Below are 20,047 nucleotides of genomic sequence, written 5' to 3' on the forward strand. Positions count from 1 at the left end.
ACATCAGTAATTTATTCACTGTACCTGAGCAGTGCATTGTGGGATGGCTTGTGACGTCAGGTCACTATATAAGAGCTGTCAAAATCAAAACAGCTCATTCCGCGGGAAGCATCCGGAGAAGCAGGTGCTTCTTCTTTTTTTTTCTATTTTTCGGGTGGACAGGCGACTGATCATCGGGGGGGACAGTATTTTTTTATTTTTTAATAAAAGACTTTTCCAAAACTGGCTTTTGTCATATTTTTTTTTGTACACTTTTTTGGTGAATAGGTAGGGGTACCATGTACCGATATCTATTCACATGGGGGGGGGGGCGGGATCTGAGGGTTCCCTTGATAAGTCTCCCCCCGCAGACCCCCACAACCAGAGCCAAGGGTTGTGGGGAAGAGACCCCTGTCCCCATCAACATAGGGGCACCCATCCCCCCATGTTGAGGGCATGTGGCCTGGTATGGTTCAGGAGGGGGGGCGCTCACTCGCCCCCACCCCCATCCTGGCCAGCCAGGCTGTGTGCTCGCATAAGGGTCTGGTATGGATTATAGGGGAACCCCACGCCGTTTTTTTTTTTTTTTATTTTGGCACATCGTTTTTTCAGCAATACTGACATAAACTGATATAAACTGAAGTGCCTATATATATATATATATATATATATATATATATATATAACTTTGATCTCAACAAACTAAAAAGCAAAAATCTCTCTCCCTGCTAGTAATGTATTAATTATAAAATTCCACTTATAAATCACCTGCTGGCCAAGGGATTCAATCTCACAACCATTTATATTAAAAAGGAATAGCGCACACATGCAAAAGAAATGACTATCAAATATGGAGACAATCACAACCATTGCAATTGCAGGTCTGGTATTCTACCAGCTATGTCACCATCAAGTACAGTCAGGTTGAATACACTTTCCCTGCCAAACTAACTAACTCCTATCTCACCCTACACACAGTGGATGAGATAAAGGTTAGGGAGAGTGTATTCAGCTTAAGCAGGCTTGGTGTTGTAGGTGGTAGAATACCAGACTTGCAATAATAAGAGCTGTGAGTTCAATTCCCCCAGCCAGTGATTTATTTATTGGAATTCAGAAGTCAGAGAGTCCATTATAATGTGGGAACTCGAAGTTCCCGCGAAGAAGCCCATTTGCTCGCCATTCAACGAACGAGCGAACAGCCAATGTTTGAGTCGAACTTACGTTCAACTCAAATTCTAAGCTCATCCCTATATATATATATATATATATATATATATATATATATATACAAATACTTGCAACTACATCCCAAAACACATTATGCTACTCCTCCTGAGTATGGCAATGCCAGGTGTGAGAATTTTTCACAGCCTAGCCACATACAGAGGCCCAAAATCCAAGTAGCACTGTCAGGCATTCTAGGAGCATGAATTACACATATAATTTCCTGACAACCTATCGCACTTTTGAAAGCCCAGGAGCACCAGGACAATGGAAACACCCACAAAATGACCCCATTTTGGAAAGCAAACACCCCAACTTATAATCTTTGAGGCATAATGAGTCTTTTGAACATGTCATTTTTTTCCACAAGTTTTTGGAAAATGTGGAAAGAAAATGAAAACGCATTTCTTTTTTTTTTTTACACAAAGTTGTCCATTTATACAATATTTCTAACACATATCATGTACATAGCAAACATTGTACCCCAAAATACATTCTGCTACTCCTAAGTATGGTACTCCACATGTGTGAGACTTTTACACAGCCTGGCTACATACAGCGGCCCAACATTCATGTAGCACCGTCAGGCGTTCTGGGAACATAAAATATACATTTAATTTCCTTACAACCTATCATTTTTGAAGGCCCTTCATATTTCTGTAGCACCCTCCAAGGTAGGTGCTAGGTAAATTATAGTGGGGCCTTGCCTGCTAAACAGCAGGGCCATATTGTTCAGCTAAGCTGACATGTGCTCTCAGGTGTGTCTGTTGTGTCGGGGAGTCTCCCCACTGTAACCCAATGAGCACACCAGGGCTTGTATCCATCCTGGAAGGGCAGATTCTGCCGCACAGCATTCTGGGAGGGGGTATAAGTGTGTGAGGGGTGCATGTCAGATTGTCTTTGGTGGCAAGCAAAGTCCCAGGAGGGAGGTGACGGCTGTCTCTCCTCCTTTCAAGAGGAATCGGGTATCCCAGGTGGCTTGCCTGAGGGGATACAGGGATGAGCTGAGCTGCAGAGAAGGATCCAGTGTGCTGAGGACCAGCAGAGCTGTTGGGGGATGAGTTTCAGGAAGGCATTCTTAGTCATGAGTACTGCAAACTGCCCCTAGGGTCTGCCTAGGAGAGGGGACCTCTCCGGAGAAGGTCAGGGGGATCCAGGAGCTAGCTAGCCGGGCAGCGGTGACAGTAAAGGGGGTGCCAGAGTTAACCCTGAAGAGTAAAGGGGGTGCCAGCGGTTGGGCCCTGAAGTGTAAAGTGTTGCAGCAGTATTTGCAAGTGGCTACCTCAGTAAGGGAGGACTGGAGGAAGCAGTGAAAAAGGACTTTGAGCTAAGTGGAGTGTCAGAAGTCAGTTTCAGTTTAGTGACCACAAGTCAGTGTTCACAAGCGCCAGTAAGCATTGGTCGGCATTCAGCCGGTGTCAAGTCAGCGCTAGAAGGCATTTTTTTCTCAAGTGTCCCATTCTTGTAACTAGCTGAGCCAGAGGAGTATCCCACTCATTCCCTTCTCCCATCCAAGTTCCTAAAATAAAACTAAAAACCAAAGATGCCGGACTGGTCATTGTCTCAGTATTCACACTTGGGCAACGAGCTTAAATGTGCTGTTGGTGTTAACGGTAACCATGGCAGACCCATATCCAGCACTGATGCTAGAAATACTGCTACATTTCTAACACATAGCATGTACATACCAAGAATTACAATAAAAAATATATTCTTTTGAGGAAAGTGTAAAAAAAAAAGTATTACCTGTGGTTTTAGAAGTGCAGTTGTCCACAGAGGAGAGCATTGGTCCTGGCAGCAGGCATGACGTGCTAAGTGACTACAATAGTAATTTTCCAGGCAGCAGGCAGGAATATCGTCTGTAGTCAATACTGGAATATTGTCAGCACAGCCAAAGCATTTGTCCAAAGGAATTGTCCAGGCAGAGACATGGTCAGCACAGCCATAATATTGGTCCTGGCACACTGTTACCTGCAGACACTCATTGTACCGCTCTCCAGCCCTTCATAAACATACTCCCTCTTGCTACAGCTAATTTCATGCGGCAGGCAGAGGCATGATGGTAGTAAGTTAGCAGCAGGCTGAGGGCCTTGGTCAGGTAAGACCTGGGGACAGGGGTAGAGGCTTCTCCCACCCAAATCTCTTTGAAGCCTCAAGACTCCAGGCCCTAATCCGGAAATCACAAAAACCGAAGAGAACCAAAAATGTGTTTTCTCCACCAGGAAAAACAGTAGTTGATAAAACAGGCCAGGGTCAGTTCACAGGGAAGCAATCCAAACGGTAGGCAGAAGCGTAGTTGTTAAAGAGGCCAGGGTCAGTTCACGGGGAAGTAGTCCAAGCGGTAGGCAGAAGCGTAGTTGATAAAACAGGCCAGGATCAGTTCACGGGGAAGCAGTCCAAATGATAGGCAGAAGCGTAGTCGATAAAACATGCCAGGGTCAGTTCACGTGAAAGCAGTCGAAACGGTAGACAGAGGCATAGTGGAAAAACAGGCCAGGGTCAGTTTAGGTGGAAGGCAATGGCATGGTTATTTGAGGAAACATGGAAAATAGTCAGGAGGGATGAAAATGGGGAAATTATTAAAATATGGGCTAATATTTTAGGGATGTATGATAAAGTCAGAAGCATTCTCCAATGCACAGGCCGGGTTGGGAGGGACACTGGGGACAATGGTAGCTGGTATCTCTACGAAATCCTTTTGCTGCATACACAACATCTTTTTTGGCGTCTTTGGCCTGCTTCAGATGGGGTCTGGGAAGTGGCGCTCATGAAGTCGGCTAACAGCATCAGAGCAAAGGTTATCTGGGGGGAGGGGTCTTTGTTGATAGATGAGGGATGTGACAATTTCTTTGATTAATTTTAGGAAGAGAGTGGGGCATTCTGTGGATTTGGTGTAGATAATATATGCATTATAAATAACCAAATTAATTAAAGAAATTGCAACTTTCTTGTACCAGAAACGGGACCTCCTTGTTGCTAAGTAGGGCTGAAGCATTTGGTCATTAAAATCCACCCCCCCCCCATGTGAAGATTATATTCCTGGACGCACGTTGGCTTTTGAATGGGACCTCGTCAACTTTGGTGTCATTATGGATGGTGAACATCATATATACATTCCTACTATCCTTCCACCTCAAGGCCAGCACTTCATTGCTTCTCAAAAGCTTATTTTTCCCCCCTTCGCATTTTTTTAGTGACCAAGGATTTTGGGAAGACCTTCCTGTTCTTTCTGGTGTTTCCGCAGACCAGGGTTTTTGCAAGGTATAGGTGTTTGAAAAGGGGCAGGCTGGTATAGTAGTTATCCAGGTATATATGATAACATTTGTTCAGCAGTGGGTATGCCAGGTCCCATACAATTTTTCGGGTTCTGCCCATGTAGGCCATGCACTCAGGGGGCTGGGAATCTCTTCCTTCATATATGCGGAACGCATACAGATATCCCGTGACTCTTTCACATAACTTGTAGATTTTGACCCTGTATTTGGCCCTTTTGTTAGGAATATATTGTTTTATTCCTAGCCGGCCTGTAAAGTGTACCAGGGACTCATCCACGCATATGTTCTGATCAGGCACATAGATGTAGCACCCTAGGTAGGTGCTAGGAAAAATAATATATTGGCCCTGTCTGCTTATCAGGGGGGCTGGATCTGTTAGCTGTTCTGTCACATGCCTCCAGGTGTGGCCTGTTGAGTCTGGGGAGTCTCCCCACTGCATCCAATGAGGGATCGTGTTGGACAGTGGTGGAAACCTAGCCAATAGCACACCAGGGTTTATGACTGTCCCAGTGGGCAGGGTTTGCCGCAATGCACCCTGGGATTGGAAATAAATCTGTGGGGAGCATGTGACAGAGTGTCTTTTGGCGGGATCAATCCCAGGAGAAGGTGACGGCTGTCTCTCCTCCTGTAAAAGTGAGAAGGTGGTCCAGGCAGTCGGTCTAGGGACCAGAGGTTGAGCTGGGCTGCAAAGGAGTTGCTGACCGAGTGGAGCTGTTGGGCAGAGATCTTCAGGAAAAACAGTGTCGTGAGTACTCAAGATCTGTCAAGGGGTCTGCCTTGGAGAGGGGACCACTCCAGAGAGGTCAAAGGGGATCCAGGAGCCAGCTAACCAGGAGTGCACAGTAAAGGGGGTGCCACTGCCAAGTAGTAAAGCCCTGAAGTTTGGGAAGTAAAGGGGGCGCAAGGAAAGGCCCTGAAGTGTTCAGCAGTACAGTTTGCATTAAAGTCAGCTACCTCAGGAAGGAGTACTTTGGGAAGCTCAAATGGAATTTTCCACAGTCAGAGTTGAAGTTCTAGTAACTGGCCTAGCCGAGGCCAACATCAGTCAGCGTTAATCAGCGTTTTTCAGTGTCCCTAATTGTGCATAGTTCAGTATGCATCAGCGTCAAGCAGCATTTTTCAGTGTCCCTAATTGTGCATAGTTCAGTTGTTGGAGTATCCCACTTCTCCCATCCAAGTTCTCAAATAAACCCTAAAAACCAAAGAAACTGGACTGGTTCTTGTCTGAGGTGCTCACACTTGATAAAAAAGCTTAAAAGTACCGTTGTTGCTAGCGGTAACCCAGGGGGACCCACACTCAGCAGCTCCCTTGGGAGTAGTGCTACATAAAGTTCTGAAAATCTTTGGGAAAACAAAATTTATGAGGGGGCGAATTTTACATAATTTGTCATAATTTGGATAGTTTCGGGGAGGGCACTGGGTGTTGTCACTAAAGTGAAGGAAGCGCATTATCCTCTCATATCGGGACCTGGACATTACGTCAGAATAAATGGGCATATGGTGTATGGGGTTGGTGGACCAATAGGCATTGTTAGAGATTTAGAGTTTAAATGATAAATGTCTCTGAAATACAGTGGGTACGGAAAGTATTCAGACCCCCTTAAATTTTTCACTCTTTGTTATATTGCAGCCATTTGCTAAAATCATTTAAGTTCATTCTTCTTCCTCATGAATGTACACATAGCACCCCATACTGACAGAAAAACACAGAATTGTTGACATTGTTGCAGATTTATTAAAAAGAAAAACTGAAATATCACATGGTCCTAAGTATTCAGACCCTTTGCTGTGACACTCATATATTTAACTCAGGTGCTTTCCATTTCTTCTGATCATCCTTGAGATGGTTCTACACCTTCATTTGAGTCCAGCTGTGTTTGATTATACTGATTGGACTTGATTAGGAAAGCCACACACCTGTCTATATAAGACCTTCCAGATCACAATGCATGTCAGAGCAAATGAGAATCATGAGGTCAAAGGAACTGCCTAAAAGAGCTCAGAGACAGAATTGTGGCAAGGCACAGATCTGGCCAAGGTTACAAAAAGATTTCTGCTGCACTTAAGGTTCCTAAGAGCACAGTGGCCTCCATAATCCTCAAATGGAAGACGTTTGGGACGACCAGAACCCTTCCTAGAGCTGGCCGTCCGGCCAAACTGAGCTATCGGGGGAGAAGAGCCTTGGTGAGAGAGGTAAAGAAGAATCCAAAGATCACTGTGGCTGAGCTCCAGAGATGCAGTCAGGGGATGGGAGAAAGTTGTAGAAAGTCAACCATCACTGCAGCCCTCCACCAGTCGGGGCTTTATGGCAGAGTGGCCTCTCCTCAGTGTAAGACACATGAAAGCCCGCATGGAGTTTGCTAAAAAACACCTGAAGGACTCCAAGATGGTGAGAAATAAGATTCTCTGGTCTGATGAGACCAAAATAGAACTTTTTGGCCTTAATTCTAAGCGTTATGTGTGGAGAAAACCAGGCACTGCTCATCACCTGTCCAATACAGTCCCAACAGTGAAGCATGGTGGTGGCAGCATCATGCTGTGGGGGTGTTTTTCAGCTGCAGGGACAGGACGACTGGTTGCAATCGAGGGAAAGATGAATGCGGCCAAGTACAGGGATATCCTGGACAAAAACCTTCTCCAGAGTGCTCTGGACCTCAGACTGGGCCGAAGGTTTACCTTCCAAGACAATGACCCTAAGCACACAGCTAAAATAACGAAGGAGTGGCTTCACAACAACTCCGTGACTGTTCTTGAATGGCCCAATGGCTGACTTAAACCCAATTGAGCATCTCTGGAGAGACCTAAAAATGGCTGTCCACCAACGTTTACCATCCAACCTGACAGAACTGGAGAGGATCTGCAAGGAGGAATGGCAGAGGATCCCCAAATACAGGTGTGAAAGACTTGTTGCATCTTTCCCAAAAAGACTCCTGGCTGTATTAGATCAAAAGGGGGCTTCTACTAAATACTGAGCAAAGGGTCTGAATACTTAGGACCATGTGATATTTCAGTTTTTCTTTTTTAATAAATCTGCAACAATGTCCACAATTCTGTGTTTTTCTGTCAGTATGGGGTGCTATGTGTACATTTATGAGGAAGAAGAATGAACTTAAATGATTTTAGCAAATGGCTGCAATATAACAAAGAGTGAAAAATTTAAGGGGGTCTGAATACTTTCTGTACCCACTGTACATATGAAATATATCATGTAATGATGTTAGTTTGAAGGTTACTTAATTTTGTCTTTATCAGGGACATGCCATGCCATTTTGCTATGTATGTATTTCTATTCTGAGATGTTAGTATATTGGGAGGAGTTATGTGTCAACTATAGAGAGTAAAAACCATATATGCAAGAGTGGGTGGTTAGATTTATATTTATAATTATTACCTTTTTAGGATACAGTTTTTGCTGACATTGTATTTACATACAGCATAAAAGACAGCTAAACCTATAGAATAAACAGAGAAGAGAAAATGACATCTACACCCTGAAGACACGTAATAGCGCTCTCTCTCCTTAAGCCCCCGTTCACACTGGGGCGACGCTACTTCGCACCGCGACCTCCGAGGTCGCGGTGCGAGCAGCGCGCCGCGACCTCGGAGCGGCCGCCATGGACTTCATAACCTTGAAGTCTATGGCGGTCGCCTCCTGGTCGCCCCAAAGAAGCTCCGGACCCTTTTTCTGAGTCGGAGCGACTTGTGTCGCTCCTATCAGAACGGGTCCGCAGCTTCCCTATGGGAGGCGACCTGCGGCGACCTGTGAGGCGACCTGGTCGCCTCACAGGTCGCCCCAGTGTGAACGGGGCTCTGTCAATTTTTGTTTTATTCTGTTTTGTATCGTATGTTTTGCTTTTCCTAAAGAAAATAAACAACTTTCCTGAAGTATCGTGACAGCTGAGAAGTCTATTTTGAACAGGCATGTCCTTCATTTTTTTTTTTTTTGTAAGCCCTATGTTTATAGTGAGGCCCATAAACAATTTGAACTCCTCCAAATTCAAGTCTCTTCACTCAACGGGCATAGGATGATTGGGGGTTGTTTGCAATATACTGCTGGGCATAGAGATTAGTCTGGTCTACGATAAATTGAAGCAAAGTGTTGGGCAAAAAAAAAATAAAAAATAAAAATTTCCGAGAAATTCTCAGGATTGGCTTGCGCACCTGGCTATGCAGTGAAAGGGGGAATGCTTGCTGATCCCGAGTTGGAAGGCAGCCATGTTAGGTTGGCAAGAACATCTGGGAGGGATGTAGTGGCCCTGGCTCTTGGGGGATGTGACACTCTAGTGCTGGTAGTTGGGGGATTTGAGATTCCTGCGCTGGTACTTGGGAGTGATACCGCAGCGCTGGTGCTGGGCCTGGGCATATGATCCATATTATACTCATATCGTGGAGACCCCTTCTCTTCCTGGAAAGTCTTTTCCCCCAAAGGTCTACAGGTTGACATGAGACACCTGATACGCCCTTATGAATGCTAAGTGAGGTGAGCGGCCATTACACCTATTCTGAGGATTTTTGCTCACTCACACTGGCACTGGGATCACTAGATACCGCCTGCTATATTCGCACCTGCTATGAACTTTCCTTCTAATTTTTAAAAAAATTTTATTGGACTTATTCACACAGTGATATGGACCACTTTTTTGAATTTTATTATATCTCACCTTTTACCACTTTTTATTATTAATATATTTTTTTCTTTCACAATTTCGGAAGATTTCACAGTGGTTCGCTTGTCATAGGGCTTTGTCTATTCATTATTATATGTATTTTTGTGTCTCACTTCTGGATTAATTCACTTCATTTATATCACTTTGATTCTCAAATCACCTTTTCACTACACTTGGAAGAATTGTTTTTTGGTTCACCCTTCATAGGGCACATTCCCTATACCCTCTTTTTATTTATTTTGGAGCCTTTGACCAGTTCTTCTACTCATAGAACTTGCGCAATTCGCTCTTCTGTTACACGGCTTTTTGCTTTAGCACACTTTGAAAAGCTGTTATCAGCTCACTCTTCATAGGGCACATTTATTAGCGTTTTTATTGAACATTAATTGCCTCAGTTGGAGCTTTTGATCAGTTCTTGGTATATAGAACCTGTACAATCGCTCATTGTCTGCACATAAGAAATGTTTGTCTATTTTTTTGAATATTTTTTCCAGAGCACGGATCATCTTGATATTCAGTTCTCCGATCACTTTTAGATCAACCAAGCACTTTGGCACATTTTTTCTGCACTTGTCACTTTATCTTTCCATTATATACATTCATCACTTCATTGATTTTGCTATTTATTGCTGTATTGAGCCTTTGAGGAATATCCTCCATATTTTATTACCGCATTTTATTACAATATTGTTTTATTGATATTCAGTACTGTGATGTATGGTTCACCTTTTTAGAGGTTTCAACGCTGGTTTTTCTCTCAAATTCATTGTCATTGGCTGTTTACCACTGTCAGTGATGAGCTGTGTTCCTGGGAACATGCCACCAATGACATAACTGCTCAGTGCGTTCCTGATCACGCTCATGAGCAGCCTAAATCGTGTGCAGAGCTATGTTATTGGCTGTGACTGGATCACAGCTAATCACGGGGTTAAGAGCCATGCTCATTGGTTGTTTACCCACTGTCGGTGATGCGCTATGTCTCGGGGACAGGCCGCTACTGACAGTGCAGGGCTGCGCGCACACGATCGCGTGCATGCCTTGCTTGGGCTGCCGTCATATGACATCAGCCCAGAACAAGAGCCGCACCATTCCGCCGTCATTTGATGGTGGGCAGGCAGTAAGTCGATATATATATATATATATATATATATATATATATATATATATATTTAGCAGAGACTCTGGACAATAAAATGGCGGTCGTTGCAATATTTTTTTTTGTCACAGCGGTCTTTCAAACACAATTTTTTGGAAAAAACACTTCATTGAATTAAAAAAAAAACTAATAGTAAACTAATAGTAAAGTTCGCCCAATTTTTTTTTTTTGTATATTGTCAAAGATGATGTTACGCTAAGTAAACAGATACCTAGCATGTCATGCTTCAAAAATGCACGCACTCGTGGAACGACAACAATCTGTGGTACTTAAAAAGGGAATTGACTGCTATTCAAGATGGAATCAGTGATGTCTAGATTTGGGACTAATCCGTTAGGCTAGTCCCCTAGGCCCAGAACATAGAGTTGGTGACAGGGCCTGAGAAGAGCTATAGAAGAGATTGAAGGATTCATTATCATCTTTCTTTGGTAGCCTAAATCCAAGTCTGCTCCTCCCTAGGAGAAACAAAGTTCCTCTCACTTAAATTTGCCCAGTAGGTGTTATTGCAGGAATGATCACAAATTTCACAAACTTCCTCCAGATACTGGCTAATTCTGATTCAGACTCAGAACAAATTTGAACGGATCATCAGTTGGGGAAGGCCAACTCATCGCATTATAATAATGACATTTTGGATTCTCGGGGGAATACTGTAGATTTGCCCTCACAGAAGGTGACAATATCAAGTTCTCACTTGGGGCAAGTTATAGCTCTATCCTATCTGTTCATATCCCATGGTCTCAAATGGTCGAAGTAGTCTGCAGTAATCCATGCAGTCAGTTGGATTCACTGGAAGATTGAGAACATTATAATCTGACCTTCAAAGGTAATGGAAGATTCGCTTCCTACTCCAGATAAGATGACCCCACATATGAGACAAGTCTCGTTGGTGGTGGCTAAAGATAGTTAATCCTTTCAGCTTTCATCAGCTTCCTGGCATACCAGTCATATACAATCTATTCACTTTCTTGCTATTCACCTCAGTGACCTCCTAGCTCAAGGTCAATGAAGTGACTAACATGCAGTGATTCCCAAGCGTTGAAGTCATTTGGACAACACAGTCTAGGAGGCCTCAGTTATGCTCCAAACAGACGGTAATGGTAATCTCATATCTTCATGGCAAGAAGGAATACAATATTATTAAACTTATGTCAAAAGTATCTCCCATTCAGGTTTGCCAACAGTAGAACAGTAGTCTCATCTCATCGTTCTTTGTGTTCTAGCTTCCCAGAACTTCCTGTCAGATACTGTAAGCTACAAAGTCTTGGATGTCAAGAGTGTGTCCCTAGACCAACAAGCAGTTCAATGAATGTCAACCTGACAGTAACCTCTATGGTTATGCATGGAAGTTATTCCTGCAAGAAGGAGCTTCCCAGAAGTTGAAGCAGTGGATCTATTAACATCCAGTTGGGTCAGGAGGTTAACCTATATAGCCACCAGACCCAGTGGTCTCCAAGCTCCTCATCAGAATCCATAGTCATCCATCTGTGATGAGGGCAATAATGTCCTGGTGGCCTTGCAGCCCGCGGTGTCCTCAAGTACAGTCTTTGGCCCAAGAACCTCCTATTCTCCTTCCTGAGATTTCAGGCCTTACACAGTGGGGCCAAGTGTTTCCAAATTCAGCCAAGTTAGATCTAGCAGCTGGGAGACCAAGTATGGAAGGCTTATCTAGGGGTCTCACCTTCAGTATTTGAATCCCTGTGGAAGCCTGGGCACCTGCTACAAACTTCAGGTATACTAGAACATGGGAAACCTCACAGAATTTAAGGATGGAATCCTCTGCTCCAAACTGTAAAGATTAAGATGTCTGCAAGTAAGCCGAGATAAGGGACTAAGTAGTAGTCAAGTCTTGGTCAGATCCTCACTTCCTGAGCTTCAGTGACCACCCAGGGCCGGCGTTACCACTAGGCTGACAAGGCAGCCGCCTAGGGCGCACTGCTGCCTAGGGAGCTGCCACAGGCATTGGAGAGTTTTGGTTTGGGGTGGTGGAAGCAAGCAGCTGTGTTCTCGTGGAGTAGGCATCTGTCTCCACGATGCGAGTGGGCGGCGGCCACAGAGAAAGAGAACAGCGAGGGGAAGCTAAGCCTGAGAGCCTGGGAAGGGAGGTGAGCAGCAGTGGGGGCGGCGGCACCTCCCAGAGCCTGGATTTCTTCACTACAACGTCATGTGATGTGACAGCGGCCCGGAGGACTAGGACGGGTGCAGTGGGGGGTGTGGTATTGTCCCGGCCGGTGGGGGGAGGTAGGAGGGGCCATCTGCAGAGTCGGCGCTGCCATTAGGCAAAACAGGATCGATACAGAGCCCATTGCGATGGCGCGCCCTGCCTCTCCTGACATCCTGCTGTCCCCCTCCTTCACATACATCACCCCCTCCCTTGTTTCTTGTTCTGCCCAGATGCAGGACGAATGAGGAACTCTGAAGGGCGGAGTTGAATGACGTCATGGAGGAGGCGGGGTTGGACGGTCCAGAGTCAGGAAGAGGGAGGAGTCTATGATCGGTAATAGAGGAGAGTGGAGTCGGTGTCCAGTGATGTGAGGAGCCAGGATGGGGCTCTGTACACATCACACTGACTGCCTGGTGTGTGAGAGGACCTACTGCCAGGGGGACACCAATCTCCCTACCAGCTGCATACTGCACACCCCCCACCTGTATACTGCACATCCCCCCACCTGTATACTGCACATCCCCCCACCTGTATACTGCACCCCCCTACCTGTATACTGCACATCCCCCCACCTGTATACTGCACATCTCCCCCCACCTGTGTACTGCACATCTCCCCCCACCTGTATACTGCACATCCCCCCCACCTGTGTACTACACACACCCCACCTCCCTACCTGTATACTTCACACCCCCCTCTGCCCCCCACCTTTATACTATACACCTCTGCCCCACCTGTATACTGCACACACCCCCTGCCCCACCTGTATACTGCACACCCCTGCCCCCTACCTGTATTCTGCATGACCCCCCTCTGCCCCCCACCTGTATACTATACACTTCCACCCCACCTGTATACTGTAAACCCCCTGCCCCCACTTGTATATTGTACGCCCCCCTACCTGTATACTGTACACCCCCCGCCCTCCTACCTGTATACTGCACACCCCCACCTGTATACTGCACACCCCGCCCCCTACCTGTATACTGCATGACCCCCCTCTGCCCCTCCACCTGTTCACTATACACTTCCACCCCACCTGTAATCTGTAAACCCCCCTGCCCCCACTTGTATATTGTACGCCCCCTACCTGTATACTGTACACCCCCCGCCCTCCTACCTATATACTGCACACCCCCCACCTGTATACTGCATACTCCCCGCCCCCACCTGTATACTGCACACCCCCCGCCCTCCAGCTGTATACTGCACACACCCCCACCTGTATACTGCATACGCCCCCGCCCCTACCTGTATACTGTACACCCCCCGCCCTCCTACCTGTATACTGCATACCCCCACCTGCATACTGCACACCCCTGCCCCCCCTACCTGAATACTGTACACCTCCACCCCCTACCTGTATACTGTACACCCCAGTGCCAGCGTTGCTCGCCCACACCTGTATGCTGTACACACAAAAATGCATGTGCTTTAGTGCCTATGATTGGCCTATACATGGTTTGTATCATAGCGCACACCGGAGTGAGAGAAATATTTCTAGCAACAGAACTCCTGCCTGACGCTAAACTGATGATCTGTATGGGGCTTTTAAAGCATTGCCTAAGAAAAAATATACGGAACTGAAGTTTTTCGTAGTTTCATGGGCGCACATACGCAAAGCCCCTACAGGTCATCAGTTTAGTGTTAGGCAGGAGTTTTAGCGCTAGAATTATTGAGTTAATTTTTAAAAAAATCTTGGGGGGGGCGCAAGTAGCTGGTCTTGCCTAGGGCGCAAAATAGTCTTGCACCAGCCCCGTGACCACCCCACATCTTGGTAAACCAATTTCCAAAGGCCTGTACAGATCTTTCTTTCCCCTTGGAACTTGCAGTGCAACTAGTGTTGGGAAGGTTGTCCCACTCCTCCATTCTTCTGAGCAAGACTTTCTCAATATTTTCTGTGACCCTGAAGCAAAATTCCTAAGGTTATCACGTCGGAAAAGGACTTCAGATATCCAAGCGTCAAGCGGTAAACTATCTTATTGCTACCTTTATCAAACAAAATAGCTCCAGTTTCTTCTTCTCCAGCACCATACAAAAGGTCTGCATCCTTGCATCTGGAACAGGACATCACCCTTCCAGCATGTCCAAACTGAAATGTCCAAGTCACAAGCTTGGGTGGGGGACTTGATGTGGAAGAAATACATGGAAGTGGCCAGTCTCTAGAAGGTCAGACAGTGGCCTCTTCAGGCCTGGCGGTATCAGAAGAAAAAGATATATGTAAAGTGCGTTATCCTGAATGTACATAAATATCATCGAATAAATTCAATGAAAAATAGTGTATAAACAAATGTTTTAAAGCAAATTTGAATCCAACATAAAAAAAACACACAAGTGTGCAGTGTGATGATGTTGTAAAGAAGAAAAATATGAGTTCCTAAAAACTGAATATAAAATCCAATGGTGAGTTCATAAAGTGTATTCAAAATCATTCACATGTGAAGTTCCACTCAGTGACACATATTGAATATTGATTAGTAAAAAATCCAGGTGCTATGAATGTGAATTGAGGTAGTGGCCGCTTACCAGCAAGCTGCGGGTAAGCAGCTAAGAATGAACCGACTTCTTAATGATGGGTGGTGTGCTCACGGGCAGAATACATAGGTCCAGAATTATTTTTAACAGGATACCAACTAGGTTCATATACTACAAACCATTTTTAGCCTATTAAAAGGTTAATCAAGCAGGGGAGTTGACTTCAGTTCTAAATTAGTCTAAGGATATGTTGTCTAAGGATTATTTTTGTTGGCGTGCTACGTCCCATACGTGTATGCTGTAAGGCGTGTGTCAGAAAAACTGAATTTTATACTTACCTGATGGCAATTTTCCTTTCCTGATGCATAAGCATGACAGCATACAGGTCCCTCCCTTGGGGGTTTCGCATTTGAGTATAGTTACAAGAATGCCGCCTTAGGGGAGGTGACTCATTTATATAGTATAACCAGTCCTGATTGGGTGAGGAGTGGAGCCTATACCCATACCTATATGCTGTCATGCTTATGCATCAGGAAAGGAAAATTACTGTCAGGTAAGTATACAATTTTCTGTTTTACATGACCCAGCTCTTTCCCAGCCTATCTGCAGGGAACATAGGTGTGCACAGTCTATTGCATTAGGGAGTGCACCCCAAAGCTCAAACACACATGTTTCTCTGCAGCCTCAGCTGCACTGGACAGTGAATGAATGGGAAGTGCTCTGTGCTGAGAGGCTTCCTGTTCATTCACAAACTGAAGCATTGATTTCAGTCATGAATGAACAGGGTGAGAGAGTCTGTTCACTGTGTTCATTTGGAAAAGGAAGGGGCTGGTAAATGACATATTGATTAGCCCCTTAGAATAACAGGGAGAAGAAGCCTCCATCAATCAACATGTAATATCCCACCCCCATTGTGTATTGCTGGTTTATGGGCATGGAGGAGGAGGAAGGGAGTGGGCTGTCATTTACCGCTGTGTATATGACCCAATTTGTGACTCTATAGTCACATGGGCTGCTCAGATGTGATAGGGAGGAAAAGCTCAACATAGAAACTCACTGAAAACTGAGCATGTGCAGAGTTGCCAACGCTGCTCTGCAAAATCCCAGCTGCAGTGGGGACATGGACAGGAGGGGGAGATATAGAGCAGCAGGATCAACCAGGTTTTTTTTTTTTTTTGCAGAATACAGAAGACGCATCCCATAGTGACTGAATGAGTATGAACAGCATGTAATACACCATTTATTGATAGTTTTTAATGACAGTATAAGTTATGAATATTCAGGTTTATACTCACTTTTGCAATGAGATGATGATATGCCTAAAAGAATGTGGTTCAAGCAGTGAAAATAGGATTCTGCATTTTCTGTTTAGGGTTACTCCTTTATGAAAAGGGGGCATTTCCAGCAGTAATATTTAGTAATATTAATCATGAAAGTGGCTCTAAAGGCTTTTCTTTTACCTTAATGCATTTTCTGCATTAAGTTTAAAAAAGTCCCTGTATTTGTATCGCCCCCCTGACCTCCATGTATACTTTTCTAAGTCCAATCTTGATTCAGCACTGTGCCCACCTGCAATGGCTTTCTCCACTCTCTCTGCACTCAGAGGCAGCAGTGGGGGCCACGTCAATCAAATCCTGTGAGCAGAGAGCAGGTGGTCGGGCTGAGCTGTGCTGTATGTGTGTCAATAGACACACACACAGCGCGGCTCAGGATTGAGCCCACAGGGGTGCCTTCATCGGAAGTGGCTTTCTATGGTGGTACACCGAGAAAAGGAGGAGCACAGAGTGTCAGTTGGGGACACGAGAAGAGGAGCTTCAGGCCACTTTGTGCAATATAATAGTAAGTATAACATGTTTGTTATTTTAATAAAAAAAATGAAGCTTTACAATCACGTTATGTAATAATAAATAATAATTATATATATATATATATATATATATATATATATATATAAACATCCCTCTATTAGGCTCTATTCACACTAGTGCTACTCCAAAGTTGAACGATTTCCAGTGTGACTTTGATGCGGCTTTACACTCTCTGGATCAAAGTTGCATCAAAGAAGTGCAGGAACCTTTTCAAAGTCGCTGCGACTTTAAGTTGCATTAATTTGAATGGGTGCCATTGAAAAAAAAGGGCTGCAACTTGTCATGCAACCTTGATGTCCAAACTTTGGGATTTTTTTTTTTTTCCACTTTCGGTGATAATAGTAAACATAACAAATAAAGAGGGTGAATCTCCCTAACAAGGACACAGACAGCAATACAAATCTGACAGGTAATCTATTCCCTTTCCCTTCTTTCCAAAACTGAAAAAAGGTTTGTCTTTAATCATAATTGATATCATATTAATAATTAGTACAAAAAAAGTTAATAGTAATTAGTCCAGAAACCATTCTTCCTTGAAATTAAAGCTGCAATTGTAAGAAGTCTGTGCAATGCAGAAAGAAATGGTGGGGTTTTATTACCCAGTGAGCACTGTGGAATCTCCAGGGAAAATGGCCAATTTACTCAGCATCCTATAATGTTTTTGGATTTAGCAACAAAATCTAAAAAAAAATGACATAATAATTCAATAGACTGAGTTAGGGTCCTTTCACACGGCCGCTCCGTGTGTCCGCAAATCATCCCATCCGTTTGCGGATGATTTGCAGACATAATGTAAGTGAATGGCACTGCGGGTGTCAGCGGAATACCATCCGCTGACACCCGATTTTCCTCCTGTCAGTTCTGTTCCGTTTTTACGAATGGAACAGAACCCCATTTTTCCTTCCGTGTAAAAAAAGGAAAGGAAGGAAAATCGGATGTCAGCGGTGTCATCCGCTGACATCCGCAGTGCCATATACTTACATTATGTCCGCATATCATCCGCAAACGGATGGGATGATATGCGGGCACACGGAGCGGATGACAGAAATGTCATCCGCTCCGTGGAAAAAAAAAAAAGTCCCGCAGCGGACCTTTCACACGGAGCGGCCGTCTTCAGATGACGCATGATTGTTGTATTTGTTGTTGGTGTGTTTTTTTTTCTATATCTTATCAGGATCAGTTTGGTCTTTGATCCCAGTTATAGGGACTCTTAGCATTTATTGCAATCTGTTAATCAACAAATCTACAATTTTCTGATATGATTAGCAGGTATAATGAGTAACCAATCATATGACTGATCTGGGGAGAATATTTAGGGGAAATGATACTATGGTTTCAGTCAGTATTCATTTTAAATGATCATTATGTTGATTATGCAGAGTGAATCTGGGGATTATATTGAATTCAGATTAGGGCCTGTTTCACACAGAATCACATGACAATGGAAACCCTATTGTTTTTAATGGTGCCCGTTCACATCAATGCGACTCCATGCAGCATGATTTTGAAAGATTCCTGTACTACTTGACTGATGAGGCGCATACGCCTAGGAAAACCAATTTTAACATATTAAACTCCCTTGCCCCTTCCAAGTACCAAACACCACGCTTACAACAATTGAGTTGGAAAGAGCAAGGCCACAGCGTTATCTAATTTCCAACACAGAACATGCTAACATTTTAACCCAGTGCCATTCACAGTTGTACTGTGAGCACGTGTAACCATACAATTCCAAATGGGGCCTGTCCTTACCATAAGTGCTGGACAGACTAACTCCAACTTCCAGTCAAGGGTATAGCCCATTACCAAGTTTTAATGCTGGCACGGTCAAAAAAAACTTTGCTAAAGCTGTGACGGAGAGGAGAGAGAGAGAGAGAGAGAGAGAGGGGGGGGGGGGCAGCTCTGTCAGCCACATGTTGGATCCAAAAGACCCAGAATTCCATGAGGGGATAACTTTAGTGAGCTCAGGCCTGACCCCCGTCCCACTGATCCAATTGACTAAGACCACCTCACGCACTGACTTCCCCCAGGGGCTGATCTTTCCTGGCCATACCCCATCAGTCAGGGCTCTCTTTCCCAAGGGGATCAAGAGGCCCTCATTGATGTGATTAACAGTGTGATTTTGGCCTCATAGAATATGCAAACTACATGCAAAAGGCCACCAAGTTGCGACAAAGCTGCTCTACATAATTGCACTGAAAATCCCATTAAAATCTGATTGCAGTAGTGTGAAGCCAGTAGGATAACCAAACCCAAGGAAAAAAAAAAAAAAATTTAATATGTTGCAGAGTACTAGTCTGACTCCTTAAGTGTGGTGGTAAAGGACCCTCTTTTTCATAAGCATTTCTACACAGTGAGACCTCACTGCTATGCTTAACCACTTGCCGTCTGCTCACTAGAGCTCTACTGCGGCAAAGTGGCTCTTGTAGGTCTGATGACGTAGACCTACGTCGCCAGACACTCCCCTTTCTCGGCGGCGCGCTCACCGCCGGAGGCTCACTCCCGCTGTATTCAGTCACAGCGGGAGTCGGGCCAGGGGAGGAGCAGCGGCGATCGCTGCTGCTCTTCCCCGATCGTCGGGGAATCGAGTGTGGAGATCCGCCCGCTTGTGTAAACACAAGCGGGCGGATCTCCTAAGTGATAGGCAGGGTCAGATTGCAGGGTTCAGCATAGCTGAACCTGCGATCTGTCCCTGTGTCACTCAGTCACCTCCCCCACACACATTAGTAAGCACCAGGCATACATTAACCCCTCCCTCTCCAATAAAATTAACCCCTTCCCTGCCAGTGTCATTTTTACAGTAACAGTGCATATAGCACTGATTACTGCAGTAATGTCACTGGTACCCCCAAAAGTGTCAAAAATGTCAGTCAAGGGTCCGATCTGTCAGCCGCAATGTCGCAGTCCCACAAAAAAAATCGCAGATCGCCGCCATTACTCGTTAAAAAAAAAAACACCAAAAATTACAGAAATCTTTCCCTTTGTTAGTAAACGCAATAACTTTTGCGCAAACCAATCAAAATACGCTTGTGATTTTTTTTTTACCAAACATAGGTAGCAGAAAACAAACTGGCCAAAAATGTAAAAAAATTTTGACTTTTACATTTTTTTTGGGGGGAATTTCATATAAAAAAATGTGAAAAATATTGTTATTTTTTCAAAATTGACGCTCTTTTTTTGTTTATAGCGCAAAAAGTAAAAATCACACAGGTGATCAAATACCACCAAAAGAAAGCTCT

The 20,047-nt window shown here is 44.6% G+C and overlaps 1 protein-coding gene across 1 annotated transcript in view; it reads right to left on the reverse strand.

Moving 5' to 3' along the window:
• LOC309558740 (uncharacterized protein) overlaps positions 1-20,047 on the reverse strand; it is a gene marked incomplete at its 5' end in the record, with an annotated part of 184,416 nt that overhangs the window by 89,067 nt on the left and 75,302 nt on the right. Inside the window, one exon of the mRNA XM_082261787.1 lies at positions 7,870-7,930. Coding sequence (XP_082117913.1) covers positions 7,870-7,930 — 61 coding nt within the window. The remainder of the gene's footprint in view (positions 1-7,869; positions 7,931-20,047) is intronic.

This window comes from Pelophylax lessonae (assembly GCF_965119305.1).
Source record: "Pelophylax lessonae genome assembly, chromosome: 6".
Taxonomy (NCBI): domain Eukaryota; kingdom Metazoa; phylum Chordata; class Amphibia; order Anura; family Ranidae; genus Pelophylax; species Pelophylax lessonae.